Source organism: Lepus europaeus, chromosome 19, assembly GCF_033115175.1.
Source record: "Lepus europaeus isolate LE1 chromosome 19, mLepTim1.pri, whole genome shotgun sequence".
Classification (NCBI taxonomy): Eukaryota; Metazoa; Chordata; class Mammalia; order Lagomorpha; family Leporidae; genus Lepus; species Lepus europaeus.
Window position 1 is genome coordinate 69,157,978 of NC_084845.1, and position 18,189 is coordinate 69,176,166.

At 55.5% G+C, this 18,189-nt stretch overlaps 1 protein-coding gene across 2 annotated transcripts in view; it reads left to right on the top strand.

The window, feature by feature from the left end:
• The first annotated feature begins 4,102 nt into the window (after positions 1–4,102).
• Positions 4,103–18,189, top strand: part of USP10 (ubiquitin specific peptidase 10) — a 63,670-nt gene continuing 49,583 nt past the window's right edge. For both annotated transcript variants that reach the window (XM_062177629.1, XM_062177630.1), the window contains exon 1: positions 4,103–4,217. In XM_062177629.1, coding sequence (XP_062033613.1) covers positions 4,197–4,217 — 21 coding nt within the window. In that variant the 5' untranslated portion in view covers positions 4,103–4,196. The remainder of the gene's footprint in view (positions 4,218–18,189) is intronic.

Consider the following 18,189-nt stretch of genomic DNA (forward strand, 5'->3'; position numbering starts at 1 on the left):
TTCCTGCATGAAGCCGTGAGAAAACAGCTGGGTGCCCATCAGCTGCTGTGTCCAGCCCAACGTGTGACACTGCTCTGGTTGAAACCCATGAAGGAAACCCATCCTGGCACAGATCGAGCTGTGAGCAAGGCAGGAAGGAGTATTTTCCTAAAAAGTACATTCCTAGAAGGAGTAGCCTTTTAGATAATTGTGGATATTTTTGTTGTTGTTGTTAAGCCAAAAGCAGGCAAATTTCTTAAAGGGAAATTACACAGTGGATCGTGAAATCGTGCCAGGGAGCTTGCGTGTCTTCTGTTAGTTGATCCACGGACCTATCTTGCATTTGAGTCGATCCTTCACTTGTGCATGATGTTTTTTACATTCTGCACCAGTCATTTGGAAAACACTGATTCATGCAGATCTTTCAAATTCTGAACATTCCATTATCCATTATTTTTAAAAAACATTTCATTTGTTCCCGTCTGTCTCCCCCAGTCTCAGGAGAAAAGTCTGCAGGCACTGGGAACCCGACTGTGCACCCGGTGGAGCTGAGTTTTCTCGAATTCCAATTTGCATCTGAAAGCTTGAGTTTGGCGTCCTGGGCAATACCCGCTGTGAAATGCCCCAGGCCCTTCTTGTGCCCAGACCACCGTCCTTCCTCAGCACCCAGGGGTAACAGGGCTGATTTCCACCCTCTGGGAAGCTCTGGCGGCTGGATTTCTTGCTAAGCAGCTGACATGCCACGCCATGATCATTCACTCATCGCCTGCCTCCTTGGGTGCTGTTCTCCCATTTTACAGAGGAGGAAACTGACATCCAGAGAGCTTGGGTACCTGCCCGAGGTGGCACAACTCCGGGTGCTCCTCTGTATGATCAGAGTTTAGAAGACAATTTTTCCGAGTAGGAGAGACTAAACTGAAATCTTCTGTCCAGGATTAACTCCTGTTTGTCAGTATCCTCTGGGTTTATCTGGGGAACATAGTCCCTGTGACAAACACTCCTGAGGACCTAGTTCAAAGGTCACCTCCTTGGGCAAGGCTCACGCAGTTCTTGGATAATAATGAAAAACCCCTTACACTGCAGAGTGGCTGGTAAGGCTTCCACCTCTGCACCCTGGCTGGCTCATGGTTTCCTTTTCTCCTAGCAAGGTGCTTGTCCACGCCCTGTACACCTTAGGGTTTCTCACTGCTGCTGCTGCAACAAACCACCCAGAACCAGCACCAATCATTTCTTTGAAAGCTGTTCAGGTCGGAAGACTCACTGGGCTGAAATCTAGGTGTGGCAGGGCCTTGCTCCCTGGGCTCTGGGAGAGAACCTGTTTTCCTGCTTTGTACAGCTTCCGAGGCACCTGCATTCCTTGGCTCCAGTCCTTTTTCTGTCTTGAGCAGCCAGCTCAGCATCTCCGAATCTCTTTCTTTACTTCACTTTTCCAGTGGCCCGTCTTCTGCCTCCCTTGGCTCTTTCCTCTTTCCCTGTAAAGGATCCTCACGCACCTGGATGACCCCCAATCACTTCCCACTGCAAGGTGATAACTCAGTCACACCTGCCAAATCCCCTTTGCCGTGTCGGAAACGAAGTTCTGTGTCCCCAGGACTGGTACGTCCATGTCTCTGGGGTGGGTAGGGTGGGCCATCATTCTGCCCCCCACATCTCACAGGAAAGGTAGTGAGTATGGGAAACTGGCTGTGAGCTCCAGGCTCTCCCACTGCCCCTAGCAGCCTGGCCTAGAACCTGGGCCTGCTGGGTCCTGAGGCCCACAGAGCTTGGCTGGATCCTCCTCAACACGCATTTCCTCCTTTTACTGTCCTGTGTTAACCGCTTCGTGAATTACTCGAAAATGATGAGTGGTGGGGCCAGCTCTGTGGCAGAGTCCTGGGCACTCCACTTCTGACCCAGCTCCCTGCTCATGGCCTGGGGAAGCAGTGGAGGATGGTCCAAGTGCTTGGCCCCTGCACCCACGTGGGTGGCCCGGATGAAGCTCCTGGATCTGGGCTTTGGCCCCGCCCAGCCCCGGTTGTGCCCACCTGGAGAGTGAGCCAGCAGATGAAGATCTTCCTCTGCCTCTCCCCCTCTCTCTTTAACATCTCTGCCTTCCAAATAAAGAAATAAATGTTTAAAAAAAATAAAATTAAGAGTGGTCTTATTTAATTTTTAAACTTATCTTTTTAAAAAATTATGTGTGTGAGAGAGAGACTGACTATGCTGGTTCACATCCCAAGAGCCCACAGCAGGAAGGGCTGGGCTTCGGCTGCAGCCAGGAGTGGGGAACTGAACCCAGGACTTCCACATGGTGGCAGGAACCCAACACTTGAGCCATCGCCGCTGCCTCCCGAGGTCTGCATTAGCAGGAAGCCGGAGTCAGGAGCTGGAGATGGGACTTGAACTCAGGTCCCCTGATGTGGGACGTGGACATCAAAACCTAGGCTAACTGCCTGCCTCATTATTATAGTAAAAAAATCTTTATTGCTGAAGCAACATTACTATAAAAACATCGACTACTATAAATTGCCAGTGGATTTCCTGTCCCTTCCAGTGTCTATCCATATGCACTTGTAATCATAGCACAGACATAATGATAGATCCTATTTCCCCCGCATTTTGTTAAAAACATTTTCAAACAGAGGAAGTTGAAAAATAACAACTCTTACCTCCAGTAACTGTTAACATTTTGCCATATTTGCTTTCTTTATATATGTTTGTGTTTATATGGATTCTATTTTATTTTGCTGAACTATTAAAGATTTGCAAGCATTATGATATTCACAACTAAATTTAGAACGAGTCTCCTAACAATGAGGGTGTTCTTTATTTATTTATTTCAGATTTATTTATCTGTTTGAAAGTCAGAGTTACAGAGAGAGAGGCAGGGACAGAGAGAATCTTCCATCTGGTTCACTCCCAGATGACCACAACAGCTAGGGCTGGGCCAGGCTGAAGCCAGGAGCCAGGAGCTTCTTCCAGGTCTCCCACTTGGGTAGCAGGGGCCCAAGCACTTGGGCCATCCTCTGCCACTCTTCCCAGGCCATTAGTGGGGACCTGGACCTGAAGTAGAGCAGCCGAGACAGGAGCCGGCACCCATAGAGATGCTGGTCTTGCAGATGGTGGCTTTGCCAGCTTTGCCACAATGCTGGCCTGAGGGCATTCTCTTCACAAGCTCAACATCATCATCACGTGATGAAAGTCAGCAGTAATTCACTCATCATCTATATGTAACCCGAATTCTGATCTGTCAAATCACAAGCCGCAGGGGCCAGCAGCAGGTATCCCACAGGGACTCTGGTTCAAGTCCCAGCTGCTCCACTTCCAGTCCAGCTTCCTGCCAATGCGCCTGGGAAAGCAGCAGAAGACGGCCCACGCACTTGGGCCCCTGCACCTATGTCGGAGACCCGGATCCAGCTCCTGGCTCCTGGCTCCGGCCTGGCCCCGTCTTGGACGCTTGGGTCATCTGGGGAGCGAACCAGCGGATGGAAGATTTCTCTCCCTCTCTCTGTAACTGACGACCAATCCTGAAAACAAACAGTAACACCAGCTTGCAACACTGGGGATTCCACCGAGACCCAATGTATCTGTCGGCGGGGTCTTTGTAGCGCTTCCTCCGCACACGGCCGGGCCACCGGGACTGCGCCGGCTGCATCACCGGGGGCTGCTCGCCCCGGGCTCCCCGTGGGCTCTGGGGCTCCCTGGACTAGGATGGTGGCCAGGCCCCACGGCAGGCGCTTCACCCGCGCGCCTGGCTGCGGTGGTTCTGGCTGTGGGGTTGCAATGCCCGCGTAAGGCGTGGCGCGGAGCCAGGGCCCGGCAGAACCCCGAGGGAAGCAGCGAACGAACGCACCGGGAGGCGACTCCGCAAACCTGGAGACGCCCTCCTCGGGGGTCTGCTCAGGCCGAGGGAGACCCTCCCGCAGCAGCGAGGGCCCCGGGGGCTGCACCTGCACGCCCTCTGCCCGCCAGGCCCGCACCCGCCCGACACCGGCGGGGCCCAGAGTCCCCCGGCCCGGCTCCCGCCGCCGCCTGGCCCGGCCCGAGGCGCCCGCGCACGCCCACCTGCCGGCCGCGCACGCGCAGCAGCGCCCCGGCCGCCCGCGCCCCGCGGCGCGCCGCCAGTGCGCAGGCGCGGCGGCCGATGCGAGTGTGTATGTGCGGGCGAGAAGATGGCGGCGGCGGGGGAAGCAGCGTGAGCCGCCGGGCCGCGCCGAGTCCCATTCAAACGGGCCGCCATGGCCCTCCGCAGCCCGCAGGTAGCCGGCGGCCCGCGCCCCCGGCCGGAAGGGGCCCGAGCCTGGGGGAGCGCGCGCGGGCGGCCGGGAGCGAGCGTGTGGGGTGGGGGAGGGCGCGGGACCCGCCGCCCGGGCCTAGGCCCCGGGGCCGCCGCCGCCGCCGCCCGGTCCGCGGTGCCCAGTCCCCGGCCCCGCGGCCTGCCGGGGCGAGCGGGGCGCGGCGCGGCCCCGGGGTCTCCGGCGGCGCCGTCCGCGCGGCCCGGGCCGCCCCCGGCGCCGTGGACCCCGCGGGGCCCGCCGGCGCGGGTGGGCCGGGGGCCGGGGCCACTGAGGTCCGCGGCGCGGGCGTGCGGGGGCCGCCGGGCGCGGGCGCGGGGGTCCCCTGCCGCGCACGGGATGGAGGTCCTGGGGGCGGGGGCGCGGCGGCCGTGGACCCCGGGCTGGACGCCGGCTGCGCCCCGGGCCCCACGCCGGCGCCTCCGAGTGGGGTGGGAGAGCGACACAAAGTCGGTGCGGGGCGGCGGCGGGCAGCTCCCGCCTTGGCGCGCCGCCTTGTTGGCGGGCCGCGGGCCTTTCCTTGAATATATACATACACACGCACTGCACGGACGGAGCGGGGGCTCCGGTCCTGGGGCGCCCGCTCCGGTGTGCCGTCGGAACTTCCCCGGACTTGGGGCGCTGGGCGGCCCGTGCGGCGCGGGCTTTTCCCCTGGGAGGCCTGGTGCGCGGAGGCTCCCGCACTTCCTATGCTCAGTGCCCGGGCTCGTGCGCGGGGGCCACGCGTGCCTCCGGGCGCGATCGTGGCCCGGGACGTGTGCCTCTTCTTTTCCTGTGTAAAAGCAGAGCGGTGGAAGGAAGCAGTGGAGTCCTGAGCAGGGCTTGGGTGTTGGACCGGCCCGCTCTCAGTCACGCTGGCCCGAGAGTCTGGGCGCTGGGGGACCCGTCATTCATTCAGCCACGAGCCCCGAGCCCCGAGCCCGGCAGGTTGACCCGCCCGGTACGGGTTAACGATCGCAATAGCAGCCCCAGTTAGCCTTCTTTACAACCGACTTGTTGAGGCTACCGTTCTACACCTCTGTGTGGACTGCAGCCTGTTTCCGCCACCCTGGGAAGTGTTGGTTGAGCCCATCCCCTGTGCTGAAGAGGAGCAGTGGAAGAGTTGGAAACATTCTGAGTGCTGCTCGCTTGGAGGACAGTGTTAAGAGTAAGTGTATCTGCTCTGTGAGTGATGTGGTCCCCAGGGACCTGCACTGACTGGCTGACGCCTCCCCGCCTCGGAGCCGTGCAGACGGAATGAGCAGCCCCCCCAGTCTTCATCCCCTGGGGGCTGTGGGGACCCGCCGGGTGTGGTGACATTCCTGGAAGGAAGGCGTGTGGTGAGCCGGTACTGACTACGTAGAGGGCGCACCGGAGACTAGATGTGATGCCACAGGTGTGTGTTCTCTGTCACCTGAGTGGGCGTGGTGTGTCCATGGAGCCAGCGGCCCCCATCCATGTCCTCCGTGCGGCTGGGCCAGAGTGTTCTGAATTGGCCCTGAGAGAGGCGTGGACCCCTGCCCTCTGAGTTCCTCTCCAGAGCAGACGCTGGGGCCCGTGTTCCAGCGCTGTCAGGGGAAGGGACATGGCCCTGAGGCTGGCTGCCGCCACTCAGCCCAGACCCAGGGCCGCGGGTACTTGGTGCCGCGCTCAGAGCACATTCAGGGTGGGGAAAGGTGGGCTCATCTCCACTTGAGTTAGTGACATTGGGGTTATTTTGTTTTGGCTTTTTTATTTTTTGTGTATTTTTAATACAGATTTCAGACCTGTAGGTGACTCTGTTGCTAGGTCTGCGTCCACGTTAAGCCTGGTTGCCGAGGGCGCCGTTCCTGATGGCGTGCTGGAGAGGGAAGGGTTGGGAAGTGCTTGCTCCTGAATTTGCAGTGAGACTGCTCCGTTTCCATTCACTGCCACACACGCAAGAATCACTGTGGCACAAAACAGATAAATCTGTCTGCAGTGGAGTTTGCTGGCCTGGGGCCATTGGATTACTGTCATTTGTCACTTTAGTGCCACTTCAGCAGTGTAGGTGTCGTTTCCAAAGACTTGCATGTGCTTGGGCTGCACTTTTCCTGGTGATTGGTGTGGTCACTCAAAGGTCTTTCCGGGACTGTTTCTGTCGGTACTGGCTGGGTTAAGAGCTGGGGGGGGGGGCAGCGCTGTGGCATAGTGGGTAAAGCTGCTGCCTCCAGTGCCAGCATCCGTATGGGTGCCAGTTCAAGTCCTGGCTGCTCTACTTCTGGTCCAGCTCTCTGCTATGGCCTGGGAAAGCAGTAGAAGATGGCCGTGTGGGAAACCCAAAAGCAGCTCCTGGCTCCTGGCTTTGGATTGACGCAGCTCTGGCCATTGTGGCCAATTGGAGAGTGACCCGGCGGATGGAAGACCCATCTCTCTCTGCCTCTCCTCTCTCTGTGTAACTCTGACTTTCAAATAAATAAACATTAACAACAACAACAAAAAGAGCTTTTTTTTTTTTTTAAGATTTGTATTTATTTATTTGACAGGTAGAGTTATAGACAATGAGAGAGAGAGAGAGAGAAAGGTCTTCCTTTCATTGGTTCACTCCCCAAATGGCCACAACGACTGGAACTGCGCTGATCCATAGCCGGGAGTCAAGTGCTTCTTCCTGGTCTCCCATGCGGGTGCAGGGCCCAAGCACTTGGGCCATCCTCCACTACTTTCCCAGGCCACAGCAGAGAGCTGGACTGGAAGAGGAGCAACCGGGGCAGAATCTGGCACCCTAACCGGGACAAGAACCTGGGGTGCCAGCGCCGCAGGCGGAGGATTAGCCTAGTGAGCCGCGGCGCTAGCCGCAAAGTAGTCTTAAAACTTAAGCTAAAAAGATATACTAAGATAGCTCCAGACTTCGGCTCTCATTGCCACCACCATGAGAAAATACGTGTGTGTCAATGAGTATTAGGTGTGTCCCACGTGCCCTGCTGTCAGAAGCTACATATAGAGAAGGATAAGCATTGAACTGCACAAATCTGAGGGCTTGTGTTGCAGGCTTGTTCCTGTGGACCAGTTGGCTGGGGTGGGAGGGTAACAGTAGGGTCCCCCCCGCCCACTCCCCCCTTCCCGAGACGTGCGAGTGGCGGGGACAGCAGGCCCATTGTTGTGAGGGCCTGTCACACGTACGCAGGTTGCAGAAGACGTGTAGTGAAGCTGAGTTCTGTGTGAATTGCATTTTGAAGCCATGGACCTTGCAAAGTAGAACTGCCAGGAGCATTTTTTAAAAAGATTTTTATATATTTATTTGGAAGTCACAGTTAAACAGGGAGAGGAGAGGGAGAGAGAGAGAGAGGTCTTCCATCCAATGGTTCACTTCTCAGATGGCTGCAACGGCCGGAGCTGCGCCGATCTGAAGCCAGGAGCCAGGAGCTTCTTCTGGTCTCCCATGTGGGTGCAGGGGCCCCAGCACTTGGGCCATCCTCCACTGCTTTCCCACAGCAGGGAGCTGGATCTGAAGTGGAGCAGCCGGGTCTCGAACTGGCGCCCATGTGGGAGGCCGGCGCTTCAGGCCAGGGCGCTAACCCGCTGAGCCATGGTGCTGGCCCCACCAGGGGCACTTAATAGATGATTCTGTATAGGAAATCCCCATTGGCTTTCCAGCCCAGGAGGTAGAGTCTGCATTGTTCATGTGGTCGTGTGCGTTGTGGATGTAAGCAGTTCAGTTCAGTTTATCACATTCATTCAAACTTAGTCGGTACCAGCTAACTTAGGACTTTATTTGGTATTCTGTGGCTACAGGTTTTGTAATGTTCTTGTTTGCTTTTCTCCTGTTAATTTTTATATACTTGAACGGTGGAGAGAGAGAGCAAGATCTTCCATCTGCCGATTCACTCCTCAAATGCCTGCGACAGCCAGGGCTGGACCAGACCAAAGCGAGGAACCTGGAGCTCCATCTGGGCCTCCCTGGGACTGTCGGGCCGTCTGCTGCTGCTTTCCCAGTACGTTAGCTGGAAGCTGGCTCTGAACCAGAGCAGCCAGGACTGGGGCTGTCGCACGTGGTGACTTAACCTACTGCACCCACAGCATCCCTGTCCTCTGGGTATTTTAAGTAATCATCTCCCGTAGATGGCTGTCGAGACCAGACGGTTTGTTGGAGACCTAAAGTTAGGCCTTCTGGTCTCTCTGAGCATGGAACTGGAGGGGCAGAGGTAGAGTAACCACTGTGGTCAGACTGGTGGGCCCGTTCCCAGTGTAGAATGGTGGGGCCCTGCCGAGTATACCGTAGGGAACTGATAGCCAACGGGAAGTTTTTCCCATCTTCTCAAAGTTGTGTTCTCTTCGCACTGTTAATGTGCAGGCAAAGAGGAAGACCTCCCCCCTTTCCCAACTTGGTCTCCCCCTGCTGTCAGCCATTCTGGACTCTGATAACCACACAGTTGGGTCTTCTGAGGGGAGCATTTTGTTCTGTTTGGAGCTAATGTGTAGGAGATACATACTTTAATGCAGAAGCACATACAAAGGAGAGGATTAGAGCGGTAAGGAGGGTTCCTGTGCTCTGGACTTCCCAGGGCAGTGGGCGCCCACAGGCTGATTGGTAGGTGGATCTCGGGTTGGTGTGGGGAGCAGCCTGGAGGGGCAGGTGTGCTCATCATTCAGCAGATAGGCAAATGGTGGCTGTGGTGTACCAGGCGCCGAGAACTGAGCCGTGAGCAGAGGCGTTGTCTCCCATACGGGGACGTGCCTGTGTCGGTCCAGAGAAGTGTGTCCCCAGGGAAGGGGACACAGGCTCTAGGTGTGGCCTGCAGAAAGTGAACAGAGTAACACATTGGCTAAGATGCACAGCATGGCATGGTGGGAAGTGTGCACTGGGAGGGGTTTGGAGCAGTTAGGAGGAGGCAGGGAGCCTGTGGCAAGGGGCAGCCGGGCAGCTCCTGCCTTGCGGCCTTTGCTGGCGCTTGCAGCATCTGTCCTGACTGTGGGGGCTCAGGCCTGGAACCCCCAGAGTGCAGCCTTGACTCACTCCTGCCCAATGTGGAGAACGCTGACGGTGCTGCTGCATGCCGTAGAGGAGGGTTCCGGGCCTCTGACGAGGCCAGGCAGTGCGGGCGGTGTGGCCCGATCCAGGAGCGGGTTGCCTGGAAGATGGGCTGAGCAGGGAAGAGAGTGTGGCTCAGTGTCGGGGAGCTGGGAGGCCTTTTCTGGGAAGGTCCTTTGTGCTGGGGTTCTCAGGCTGAGCAGGCGTGTGGGGAGGAATCCGTGGAGCAGCAGTCTCACAGCCTGTGTCTTGCTGGGGCCACCCAGAGGTTTGTGGTGGAATGGATGTGTAGGGTGAAGTGGTCAGACAGGAGGGGCACAGAACGCTGTAGCCAGCGGCTGTGGGTCAGGGGAAGCTCAGGGTCTGTCCTAGTGCTGCTGGTGCAGTGAGTGTGCTCGGGTCTCAGGGGATGCTTGCTGCTGTTTGGTTCTTTGGGTTATTCTCTACATCTGGGGGTCTGCAACCCCTGTAAAGTGGAGGGAGGAGGTGGACATTTCTTTTGGGGCCATGTCAGGCAGACTAGCCCTGCATGTCCTCGGTGATAGCTGCCTAGTTAGGGAAGGTGGTTTAGGGACATTGTACCCTTACAGACATTTGTCCCCTGATAGTACACCTAGAAAATACTGAGAAAAGTGCATCCCACGTAAAATCCCAGGACTCTGTGATGACGGCTGTTAATGTTTTCATGTTTCCTTTATTGCTTTCGGTCAAGTTTTAGAACTGTGGAGTCACTGTGTGTTTCGTAATTTGGACTCTATTCTAATGTCAGCATTGCCCTGAGCCTTGAGTGCCACGCGGGCATCCCAAGCAAGGACCCCTGTGCACAGCCGCCAGGTGTTGGAAAGCACTTCCCCAGGGGTCTCCCCCAGGCCCCAGCCCCAGGGGCTCTGTGTGGGGTAGTGTGTAGCTTGCTCGTTTCACCAGACACAGGAATATTAGGTTGTAGAGGGCTCGGACCTCTCTGGTCTAGCTCAGGTGTGGACAAGACCAGAAATGCAGGTGTGCACCTCTCTGAGGCTGACAGCACCCAGCTTTGCTGCCGAGTGGAGTTGTGGGGCCGCGGTGAGGCGGCACAGCCCGTGAGGAGCCTGCAGTTTGTCTCGGAAAGAGGCTCCGGCTTTGTGCAAAGTTTGTTCCGTAGCTGACTCAGTGACTGGTGTCAATGATGCCACACTTGCTTGTGCAGGAGACTTAGTTGGGGGATATAGGTTGCAAAACACATTTACACATTTTAAAAGTTATTTGTTTATTTGAGAGGCAGAGAGAGAGAGGAATCTCCCAGCCATTGGTTCACTCCCTAAAAGCCTACAGTGACAGAGGCTGGGTCAGGCCAGAGCCAGGAGCCTGGACCTCAATCTAGATCTCTCCCATGGTGGATGGCCATCGTCTGTGGCCTCTCAGGGCGCACAGTAGCAGGAAGCTAGGATTGGTATTGGAGCTGGGACTCAAACCAGCACACTCCAGTCAGTGGTGCAGGCAACCCCAGCAGCACATTAACTGTTACCCCAAATGCCTACCCCAAAACGACTTTGTCTTTTTTTTTTAAGATTTTATTTGTTTTCTTGACAGAGAGAGAGAGGGAGAGACACAGAGAGAGGTCGTGGCATCCTCTGGTTCACTCCCTAAAAATGGCCGTAACAGCCAGAACTGCGCCGATCCAAAGCCAGGAGCCAGGAGCTTCTTCCCAGTCTCCCACACGGGTGCAGGGGCCCAAGGACTTGGACCATCTTCTACTGCTTTCCCAGGCCATAGCAGAGAGCTGGATCAGAAGCGGAGCAACCGGGGTCTCGAACCAGCGCCCATATGGGATGCCAGTGCCACAGGCAGAGGCTCAGCCTACACCACAGTGTGGCCCCCACACATTTTTTCAAATCTAAGAACAAGTGAGTTCTCTAAACCTGTAGGGATGTCCCTTACTTCGTGAGTGCTGTGCTCACGTGTTGAGAGAGAACCTTGTGGTCAGCGTGGGAGCAGCAGACCCCACCGCTCTTGGAATGCAGGCCTGCCAGCCATCCTGGGTCGCTGGAGCTGGCTGACGGCTCCTGCAGCCCGGTGGTCAGAGTGAAGACTCGCACGTGTATCGACGCTGTCCTCGGCAGTTCTTGCTCTCTCTGTTGTTGCAGGTTACAGGTTTGTCAGCTAAGGCGATTGTTGTCTGCACTTTTCACACATTGGGGCTAGAGTATTTACTCCTGGCTCCTTCTCACTTCTTGCCTAACTCTTGACTTGTGCCACAGCAGCGTCATTTCAAGTAAGTACTGGAGCGTGAACTTTCTTCTTGATCTGGGACTGTAGTTTAGTTAGTGATAAATGCCCTTAAAAACACAAACCCACTTAAAAAGCCTTCCTTGGCTGGAAGCTTAGAGAGTTAACCTGAACTTCGCACATGGTAATGGGGGCTGGTTCCCAGCAGGGACTCGCTTGGACACAGGGGCAGGGTTGTGTTTGGAAAGACCTGGCTTCTCCCATTGCATGTGGCAAACAGGCAGCTGCCCCAGGTGGGCAGGGAGTCAAGGTTTCCTGGCCATGCTCTGTCTGCAGGGCCGCAGAGCAGAGTCCTCACTGGTTTCTGTGGAGAGGAAAGCAAGCCTGCATGTGGTGTGTGCGAGTCAGACTTGGGTTCCCTTTGGATGCTGGTTCTTAGATGAGCTTTCGTTCCTCCGGTTGGCAGCTGGCCCTCCGTGCATAGTAGGGCAGGAAGAGGGCCCTGCACAGCAGGATTGTGTGGGGGCCAAGATGAACCCACGCAGCTGAGCCCTGGGGGGGGGGGGGGCGCTCAGGATGGTCTCCTTGAGTCTTCCAGTGGCACCACTGCGTAGCACAGCAGGCTCAGGGCTTGTCCAAGGGATGAGTTAATTGACAGAAGGACCAGTTAAAGAAAATAATAGCAGACTCCTGATTGTCAGTCGTGTCTTGAGGCCTCCATCTGTTTTTTGGGGGAGTTTCTAAATAGAGAGGAAGATAACAACTTGCAAAACATTGAGGGACAGCTTTGCCCTCTGTACAAGTGATTGTGTGGTAACGAGCTAAGAGGAGATGGCTGGGGCCCGCACTGTGGCACAGCGGGCTAAAGCCCCAGTGAGCAGCGCCAGCATCCCATATGGGCAGCCAATTGGAGTCCCGGCTGCTGCACTTCTGATCCAGCTGCCTGGTAATGTGCCTGGGAAAGCAGTGGAGGATGGCCTGAGTCCTTGGGCCCCTGCACCCATGTGGGTGATCGGGAAGAAGCTCCTGGCTTCAGGTTACCTCAGCTGCAGCCATTGCAGCCATCTGGGTAGCGAACCAGCTGGTGCAAGATCTCTCTAGTAACTCTGTCTTTCGAATAAAAAAAAAAAACAAAAAACCCAATAGACCAGATGAAAACTGACCAACAATAAAGAGGAGGAAGAGCTGGCTGCTTCCTGGGCATTTCGGGATAGGTCGGAGCTTCTGTGATGAGGATGCACGGGGAGAGGGGACAGATGTGGGTCAAGCTGTTGCTTAAGGTGCCTGCATGGCAAATTGGAGTGCCAGTTCAGTCTCCGCAGCTGTGCCTCAGACCCAGCAGCGGCGTGAGCACTCAGTAGCAGCGCTCCAGCCACCAGGTGGGAGACCAAGATGAAGTGGCCGAGTCCTAACTTTGGCCTGGCCTGGCCCTGGCTGGCGCAGCCATTTCAGTGGGGGTGGGGGTGAACCGAGGGGATGGAAGATCTGAATCTCTATCACTCTACCTTTCAAATAAACAGTAAAAGAAAGAAAACAGATTGCATGAGGGCAGGCGTTTGGCGTAGTGGCTCAGACAGCTGTGTCTCACGTTGGAGTACCTGGGTTCCGTACCCGTCTGTGGCTCACAACTTCAGCCTCTGGCGAATGCACACCATGAGAAGTGGCAGGTCCCTGCCACCCACGTGCGAGAACTGAACTGGGCTTCTGGCTCCAGCCCCCAGCCTCTGCTGTTGTAGACGTTTGGGGAATGAATCAGCAGATAGGAGCTATCGCTGCCAAAAAAATAAAAAAACCCGCTCAAGTGATTTTTAAGCCTTCTTTAAGGTTTTACAGTGTTTTTCTTATTTCTCTTTTGTAGTGTTCTGTTTCATTTTAATGAATGATTTATTTGAAAGTCAGGCAGACCAGGTACTCTGACAGGGTGTGTGTGTGTCTTAGCCATGAGGGCGAGCACCTGCCTTTCTGGTCTAGTTTGGTTTTGTTTTTAAATTATCTTAGGGGACTGGTGTCCCTAAAATACGGTATCTCAGTTGTTCTGTTTTATTATCTGGACAGTTTCTCAACAAATGTAGGCCTGAGTTCAGACAGCAGTAGCTGATGCAAATGCCGTTGCGGGAGTGGGCCGGGCGTGCGTGTTGTGAAGGCTCCGTGTGCGGAAGCCGCTCTCTGCCTGGGCCGTGAACCCGGCAGCCGTCTGCTGACCTGCACAGCGGTGTCTTCCAGCTCCGAGCTCCCCAGAGCGCTGTCTTCCTGGTGGGAGGGGTGCCTGTGCACCGTGAGCTTTAGCGTCCGCCTCAGTCATTGCACGTTTTTATTTCTTCCACCTTTGTCATCAAAGTCATCGCTCACCCCCTGGTTAGCCGCTGAGCTTGGCTGCGTCCCAGGCAGGCCATGTGGCAAACTGGAGGGAGAACAAGTCGCTTCTGGGAGCCTCTGCTCCAGCCCCCCCCCCCCCCCCCAGCTTGCTGCACTGCGCCGTGCCCTCCGACTCACAGCCCAGTGCTGCTGCTCTGCTCCTTGTTTGCTTCCCCAGAGGAAGTTCACTGAGGGGAAGGGTTTTTGCTGCTGTTTGCCAGGGCCTGGAACGTGCTAAGTGCGTGGTGAATGTTTGGTGAATGAATTAGTAGAAGCTATGCCCCAGTCAAGCATGAGAAAGGCTTGACTGATCAGCATTCCTGCCCCAAGTGTGGGACCTTGTCCTGGAGAGTCCTGGGGGCCGTCATTCAGAATTTGTGAGGGACTCAGTTTGCAGGCACTGAGCTGTGGGGGCCCCAGCGCTCATCCTGGAGGGGACCAGGCAGTGGCGAGGGGCGGGGACATCGGCACAGTCCTGCCAGAGCCTTTTAGCCTGGGAGGTCCTGGGAGACTTGGAAAGCTTTGCACAGGCACCACTGCGGCGACCACGTGCAGCGTAAGGGGTCATTGCAGGGCTGCAGGGCGGAAGCCTCTGGGTAGCTGGCGCAGTACAGGGCAGGGGGCTGCCAGCCTGCAACATTGGGCCCTTTTTAATAACCTGGGATTGCACTGAACTTGTTGAGTAAAATGTTTTTCCAGTGTTGTTAAATGCTGTAGAGTATTCACAGATTATATTTTATGCATACTAAAAGCAGCGATTAGGCCTAGTGGTTAAAATGTTGCTTGGGGTACCTACATCCCACGTTGGCGTCCCTGCTGTACTCCAGCCTCCTGCTGATGTGCATCCTGGGAATCAGTGGTGATGGCTCACGTGGTTGGGTCCCTGCCACACACATGAGAGACCTGGATTGAGTTCCTGGCTCCTGGCTTCATCCTGGCCCAGTTCCAGCTGTTGCTGTCATTTGTGGAGTAAACTAGCAGATGTGAGAGCTGTCCAAAACGTTGAGTTGTTTGGCATTTTTTAAATCAGTTTTGTAGTTATCTCTGGTTGTGAATCACCACATCATTGTATGCTGAAGAGTTTTGGGGTGAAGGGGAAGGGTGTTTTGCTAAGTGATAGTAGGACAATTGTCAGTAGCTATTTAAAGCATGGTCTTTTGTTTTTGTATTTAAAAACTAATTTCAGGCCAGCGATGTGGCTTAACAGGCTAATCCTCCACCTTGCAGCGCCGGCAAACGGGGTTCTAGTCCCGGTTGGGGCGCCGGATTCTATCCCAGTTGCCCCTCTTCCAGGCCAGCTCTCTGCTGTGGCCCGGGAGTGCAGTGGAGGATGGCCCAAGTGCTTGGGCCCTGCACCCGCATGGGAGACCAGGAGAAGCACCTGGCTCCTGGCTTCGGATCAGTGAGATGCGCTGGCCGCAGCGCGCCATTGGAGGGTGAACCAACGGCAAAAAGGAAGACCTCTCTCTGTCTCTCTCTCTCACTATCCACTCTGCCTGTCAAAAGAAAAAAAAACAAATTTCAAAAGTAAGTTTTACATATGAAGCACTTGGGCAAATTGGGAAAGGTCTGTTTATAAACCATTTGCCGGTGGGTGGGTTTGGTGATGGCAGGTAGTTCTAGCTCCTGCAGATATTCAGGACGGCAGTAGCAGTGTCCTTACCTTGTGTAGGTCCTAGGTGAGGCAGGCACAGAAGCAGGCAGCACATTACGAGCTGTGTAATTGAGTCCTGAGATAGCTGGTGCACCTGGGGATTGGTGTAGTAATTCAAGCCTGAGGTGGGTAAGCAGCCAGCCTTGTGTAGGAGTGGGCTTGTGCATTCTAGGTGGCTAGACACAGTGAGTAACTCCTGGAGTTGTCTGCCTCTGAGTCCTCCAGCTGCTGCTACTGAATATTGTTTTATCTTTTTGTTTACCCCGTTCCTGTATTGGTTAAGATGCTTCTAAATATCGAGAACGCCCAGCCTTCTCCCTGGCTTGCACAGTGACTGCCCATGCAGTTAGAAATTCCAGAGACTGTGGGTGTGATTCAGACTTCACACGTTCACCTCTTCACTCCTGTTGTCCGTGCAGCCCTGGTGCAAGCCTGGTGTTGGAGGGCAGCCTCCGTGCCAGCCCTGGCCTTGAGAGTGAATGTCTGCCCAGCGTTCTAGGTGGAGCCTGAGCCTGGGGCCCCGGGTCACCCTGAACCGAGCACTGTGGCCGGGAGGCTGGCATGCCCTGGACTCCCTCTGGACTTGCATGGCTGTGTTGACCACTGTCCAGTAGGGGTAGGGGAGTGATGGCTGCCCGCTTCTTACAGACCCCAGCCAATACCACCCCATCTCTTTTTCTAGATTTCAGTTCCTCCTCGGGGATTCTGGCTGTTCATGTCTGTATCTTTCAGTCTTCCTTAAATGTTACTGTTGCTTAAATCCCCCTGTCTGTGCCTTGAGCTCAGCCCCAGTCTGGTCTGGGGCTCCAGATTGGGCAGGTGTCTCTGAACCTCAAGTGTTTTCATCATCGTCACTCATCCAGCAGATAGGTTAGATGCTAGGTACTGTGCTTTTGTAGGCTGGATCTAGAACAGAAAGGCAGGAGATGATACGGGTAAATGAAAAGGCCTGGGAGCCCGAGCAGTGCTTTCTCAGAGGTGGCTGGGAGCACTTCCTGTGACGTCTGTGCTGAGCCAGGGAGGGCCAGGAGGGCTTGGTGGGTGCAGTGGGGTAGAGGGAGCTGCCTTTGGGAAGGCAGACAGGAACGGTGAGAAGGTGCAGGCAGGCCCGGGACGCGAGGTCACAGGTGGGAGGCAGAGGTGGCCTGTGCACTGTGCACTCAGCAGTGATGGGTGGTTGATGCAGAACCAGGGAGATCCTGCTGAGTGCACACTCACTTTTATTTCATTGAACTCCCGCCGTGTCTCCATTGTACATACCTTCGGTATGGATTAACTGTGGTCCTTGTTTTAGTTCCTTTAGATGCTTTTGTTGTTGCTAAATATTTTCTGAACATTTGGATATTCCGTTGAGCTTATCCTAGAAATTTGGAATTTCTGATGGTCTCAGAGTGTATAATTTGAGGTGTTTCTCGCCTAAGAGATCAGAACAGTGAGGTGCCTCATTGACACGGATGTGGAGGCTGGTCCCTGGGGTGCCTCACTGACACGGATGTGGAGGCTGGTCCCTGGGGTGCCTCACTGACACGGATGTGGAGGCTGGTCCCTGGGGTGCCTCACTGACACGGATGTGGAGGCTGGTCCCTGGGGTGCCTCACTGACACGGATGTGGAGGCTGGTCCCTGGGGTGCCTCACTGACACGGATGTGGAGGCTGGTCCCTGGGGTGCCTCACTGACACGGATGTGGAGGCTGGTCCCTGGGGTGCCTCACTGACACGGATGTGGAGGCTGGTCCCTGGGGTGCCTCACTGACACGGATGTGGAGGCTGGTCCCTGGGGTGCCTCACTGACACGGATGTGGAGGCTGGTCCCTGGGGCGCCTCACTGACACGGATGTGGAGGCTGGTCCCTGGGGTGCCTCACTGACACGGATGTGGAGGCTGGTCCCTGGGGTGCCTCACTGACACGGATGTGGAGGCTGGTCCCTGGGGTGCCTCACTGACACGGATGTGGAGGCTGGCCCTGGGGTGCCTCACTGACACGGATGTGGAGGCTGGTCCCTGGGGTGCCTCACTGACACGGATGTGGAGGCTGGTCCCTGGGGTGCCTCACTGACACGGATGTGGAGGCTGGTCCCTGAGGTGTCTTTTGAATTTAAGGTTGCACTGGAACAGAGGAGTGGAAGAGGCCTGGTTTGGGCAGCCCAGGTTGAAGCTGTGAGAACAGCTCGTGTCCCTGTGGAATATCTCCGAGCTGCCTGCTGGGAAGAGGGAGGGCTGGGCTGGTCTTGGAGTCCCGAGGGGAGGCTATTGGAAGGGTGTTGGTGAGGGGGTCTAGGTGCTTACCCGGTGGAGATACGGGATAGCTGGAGGGGGAAAGGCTTTGTACTGGGTCTGACCCTTGTTTTGAGGAGGTGGAATGTTGAAGGTGAAAGTGAGATTTCAGTACAGTTAAAGAATGAGAAAGTGGTTCATTTACAAGACTTCTGTGCAAAAGACATTTCTGAAAGGTTGCTTTGGAGTTTGTTATTTCTGTGTAGTTGCCTTGCAGTTTTTTTTTTTTTTTTTTTTCCCAAGAACAGAGTAGATGGGGATGGTCAGTCTTTTTTTTTTTTTTTTTTTTTTTTTTTTTTAAAGGTTTGTTTATTTTGTTTGAAAGAGTTTCAGAGAGGAAGAGGCAGAGAGATCTTCCATCCTCTGGTTCATTCCCCAAATGGCTGCAATGGCTGGGGCTAGGGCACCCTGAAGCCAGGAGTCTAGAACTCCATCTGAGTCTCCTACATGGATGCAGGGGCCCAAGTACTTGGTCCGTCTTC